At 41.5% G+C, this 4,773-nt stretch overlaps 1 protein-coding gene across 3 annotated transcripts in view; it reads left to right on the plus strand.

Moving 5' to 3' along the window:
• slc13a1 (solute carrier family 13 (sodium/sulfate symporter), member 1) overlaps positions 1-4,773 on the plus strand; it is a 33,917-nt gene that overhangs the window by 5,085 nt on the left and 24,059 nt on the right. For 2 of the 3 annotated variants that reach the window (XM_015387436.1, XM_015387438.1), the window contains exons 1-2: positions 2,971-3,004; positions 4,277-4,417. In XM_015387436.1, the coding sequence (XP_015242922.1) occupies positions 4,313-4,417 (105 nt within the window). In that variant the 5' untranslated portion in view covers positions 2,971-3,004; positions 4,277-4,312. Of the gene's footprint in view, positions 1-2,970; positions 3,005-4,276; positions 4,418-4,773 lie in introns of those variants that run through there. The other variant, XM_015387437.1, reaches the window with a different exon arrangement.

Below are 4,773 nucleotides of genomic sequence, written 5' to 3' on the forward strand. Positions count from 1 at the left end.
CCCCCGTCCTGACCCCCCTCTGCTGGCTGGCGCCTGGGCTCGCCGGTGCACTGCTGGTGCTCGATGTTTGGGGGTGGATGCCCCAGGCTGGAGCATCCCTGGGGCCTCGGCTCCCAGGGGCCCAGGGCCGGATCCACTTCGGGGTGGCTGACTGCCAGTGGAGCCCACGCACTCGTCCCCATGGCCCCTTTGGGGCTCTGGCATTGCGGTGGCTGGGGGACTTCCTCTGGGCCTTCTCTCCTTCTCCCTTTGTGGGGGTCGGATTTCCTGGGACCCCAAGACCAAAGGCACCTCCTTGGTGCCTTTGGTCTTGGGGTCCCTTTGGGCGTCTGTAGCTTTGGGTCCCTCGGCACTGGAGTCGGTGCTCTGGTGGGGCGCCTCTTTTGCTCTTCACAACCACTATTGAGCATTTTTTCTTTGGATAAACTTTACATTCACAAGTGCACTCTCACAAACAACTACAGGTGCTTGGTTCCAGGTACTTAGTGATTCACTTCCACACAGAAAGCCCATTCATATCTTCAGCTACCACAGTATACACATCAGATTAAATAATACAACTTATACTTTAGTGATAGTATTTAGGTGTTACTTTATTGTATCTCTTATACTATATTTGTTGGTTGTGCTGTTATTTTTACATCTCTTTTCAAGTGAAGCAGACTGAATATGTTTTATTGTTATCTCCCTTTTATCTCCTCTTTCTTTCGTCTTTTCTATTTTTTTCCTGTTCTTCCTTTCCTGTTCTTCCTTTCCTGTTCTACTTACATTGTCTATAAAATCTGTAATACTCCCTGCATGATAAATATATAATAAATATATAGCAAAGCTATTTATATGCATAAATAAAGCGGAACAATATGGCGATAGTGAAAGCTGTCATGATGTGTTTAAAGGTCTGACCCAAAGATGCAGAAAACCACTCAGAGAGCAAGGCAAAGGTTTAACAGGTTTATTGAGTTAGGGTTGAACAGGGTAGATCTGGAACTCAGAAAGCTGGTGAACAGGAACTAAAAAGTCTGGAGAGGATATCACAACGGTTAGTTCAGGGACCGTATGAATCTTGAATGCCATAAGGTTGATGCTAGAGAGGAACTCACGTTTGGGGGGGTTCTTTTCTCACTCTGAATCCAGAATGTGTGGGTTGATCCTGAGAAGAGGGGACTTGTTGAAGAGTGGACTGATAGACATACTAAGGACCCGGAGGAGCAATGGAGCAAACTGTTCCTTGGATTTCCGTAAGGGACTTGAACGGCACATGTGGAGGTTTCTCCCCTGCTCAGTGTGAACTCAGTAAACAATCCTTCCAGGGGAAGAATGACAAACATAGTACACAGGAGGACTTCCTGCCAAAGGCAAAGACAAAAACAAGGTTAGGCTCAGAGAAACAAAGACTCAGGATAGACTCAGCTAATCTAAGTATGGCTAGAGTACCCAAAACATGGCAAACACTCTGGCGTCAAGGTAGTGACAGTCCACTGCTTAAGTACTCCTCCAGATAATGATCCAAAGAGCCACAGGGTGCAAGGAGGACCAATAATGACAGGGCGCCACCTGGTGGTGGAGGTAGAGACAGACACAAAACAGACCACACAAACTGGATTCCTGACAAAAGCAAAATCAGTTGGACTCTATTTGGCATCAAGACAATAATCCTTATAGACACATCGCCAGACAGGACAAAAAAAAAAAAAAAAATCTGTAAAAGGGGTTATAGGCATTTAAATAACATTATTTCTGTTGTTAAATAACTATCATACTAAGAACACGTTTTTTTCTTTTGCTTTAATATTTCTCAGAGCTCTATGCAAAGTAATACAGTGTGTCCCCTGCATCTTATTATACAGAAAACAAAAAAACAAAAAAAACAAAAACAGGGTAGGCTCAAAACTTTCCCTTTTAATAAAGCTTATAATAAGAGTGGATCGTTATCCTGAGCTATCTCTATAGTTAAGTTTCATCTGGTCTGTTCCTGTTTGGCTGTGACTCCATCCAGGAGAGAAATATCAGCTGTGCTGCTGCCATCAACACCTTTGTTTCTAGATGTTGGAGCTTGGCCTGTTTTCCAGTGTAGTCCTGTTTCTCTGACTGTGACTAACTGGATGTGCTCTCTTCATCCTCTGACATGGGAGCTGGCTCGGAGCTCGTCTGCCTGGCTGTGTGTTTCCTGGACGGGAGCTGGTTGACTGTTGCCTTTTGTATCTATGCTTCTTTTTCTATGTCTGCTTCTGTCTCCTTGAACCCCAGTGGGCCTCGGCAGATGGCCGCTCACACGGAGCCTGGTTCTGCTGGAGGTTTCTTCCTGTTCAAAGGGAGTTTTTCCTCTCCACTGTCGCTACAAGCATCCATAGTGTGAGGGATTGCTGAAGAGTCAATGAGTCAATGCAATCAGCTGGGTTTCCTTAGATAGAAAACTTTGAATCAATCTGACTGGATGATCTGGTGAACTGGAAAGTGAACTAAGATGACATGATGCGGCGCTATAGAAATAAACTGAATTGAATTGAATCCATTCATCCATCACCCATCCATTCATGCTTCATCCATCTAGCCATCACCCATTTATCATTAACGTGAAAGAACTGAAATCAGTCTCTGAAGTGAGGAAAGCTGATATTCCAGCATTTTAACACAAGCAAAGTTCTAACGGGTGAAGATTATATTTTTCCTTTAAGTATTATTAATCTAGTGTCATTTTAGAAATTGAGTTTAAACTTAAATGAAAGAGTTTCAGTACTTTTCCGATGAGAAGATCAGATACGTGTCTGTTGGTAACATATTTTCTTTATGGTGGCCCCTCTGAACACAGAGCCAAAGGCTCCAGTCTTTAACAACAGGTTAATGATTACTCTGACAAGCTGAGAGTAGCCCTTAAAAATGTACTTCACAGAAAGAAGATGGGCGTAGATTAATTAGTAGGATGGAGGGATTCCTTTCTGTTCATTTACACCAGGTTCTGCCATGCACTGAGGAGAGGAGCTTCTCCAAGTGTGACCACAGCCAGGTGAGGACAGCGGGGATTAGGATCTGAATCTAGAATCTGATTTATCAGACTTCACTTCTACGGGTTTGCAGATTATCAATTTATTATTCTGCCTATTAAAAACCTTTTCAGGCTAACCTGAACCAGACTTAAATGGATTTAAAATAAATATAAACCTGCATTTAGCGGAAGCATTTTTCATAGTTTTTTTTATTTACCTGAAACTAAACTGATGGAATTATTGCAGGCATGGGATTACAGACCATAGTTAAGTTTTGTTCAGAATGTAACAAATGATATTCAGACAGATTAAAAACCAACAAGTAAAGCTCCTTAGAGGAAACCCTTAAAAATACAAACAGGCTGCAAATAAAACGAATCAAACTGTGCAGCAAAAGGTGAAATGATTGAAAGTATTAAATATTGAATGAGATGAGCAAACAGTTTTCAGACTGGTTAAGTGGGAGTTAAACCCGTTAGAGACGCCCAGCTTGGTTCCTAACAAACTGATTTTCTGTTTGTTTCTTTTAACCCCTAGAAACCCACCGTTTTAGAGCGTTTACTCAGATTGCATGAAAATTACACTGGTAAAATGTTAACCAATATAGATATGTTAGACATCGTTGGAAAGCTTAGATTCTCCGCAATTACAACACCAAGTTCATTTTATGAACACAGCGAGCACCAAAGCACAATTATAGCAGCATGTTAAAATGTAGCATGACAAAGCAGCCACAATAAGCAAACATGTCTTTATTACTGCTGTTCAAAAAAGATTTACTATTTTCAAGAATAAAAAAACAACTTTGAGTCTTGTTTGAACTGATGCAGCTTGGGCTGTGTTTTACTCACCCAGTTTTCATGTATATATTCAGAAACTAGAAGGCGTAAGCTTTCAAATAACGTATCACACATGTAATTTGGGCTTACAGTTCCTCAGTTATTTGCTTTTCCATTTGGGTATGCAAAATAGGTGAGCTTCCCACAAATGAGGTGGATATTAAGAGGTTAAAGGAAACCAACAAAATTTAACATCCTTTCATCAAAAAGACTAAAATTAATCTGTGACTCGTTTTTGGATTATTTTACCCCAAAGGCAGTAAATGTAACTCTTGAGTGCCATAAAGGAAATGCTTTATCATAATGATGATTACTTTATGTTGCTGTAAGGATAGGCACCAATTACTGAGCTTTAAAGGGATTGCTGAAGAATAACAGTCAAAATGGCTGCAGACTCTGATCCCTGCAGCGTTTTCAGGTCAACCTGACTTTCATCATCCCCTATTGTTTCAGAGTAAAACAAGAACCTCGACACGAAGAGGAGAGATAATGCTGAGGAGAGTTAGCACAGCGCTGTGGACCTATCGCAGCACCATCCTCATTGTCCTCACCCCGCTGCTGCTCCTTCCTCTCCCTCTGGTCAGCAGAACTAAGGTGAACTTTTTTTTTTTTTTTAAGATTCATGCCGCTGGGAGTTTTTTTTATTTCATATGTTTGTTTCTAGAAAATGAAACCTAGAACACTCAATAGACAATATAGGACTCTGAAAGCACATTATTAATTTTAGGAATGAGAAACTACTGTATTTTCTGATTAACTTTTTATAATAATCAAACAATCAAACAGGCTCATTTATACTCTGAAACCAGGTGGTGTGTGCTTGTCGCAGTTAATGCAGACATTCTGCTGCTCCTCTCCCAAACTGTAGGTGGCCGCAGACAGGAGGCATCTGATTGGTCAGATCTCCATCCGCTCTACACTATGCGTATTTCCTGTTCGGTACCTTACCG

The sequence above is a fragment of the Cyprinodon variegatus genome, unplaced genomic scaffold (genome assembly GCF_000732505.1).
Source record: "Cyprinodon variegatus isolate N-32 unplaced genomic scaffold, C_variegatus-1.0 Scaffold394, whole genome shotgun sequence".
NCBI classification, from domain to species: domain Eukaryota; kingdom Metazoa; phylum Chordata; class Actinopteri; order Cyprinodontiformes; family Cyprinodontidae; genus Cyprinodon; species Cyprinodon variegatus.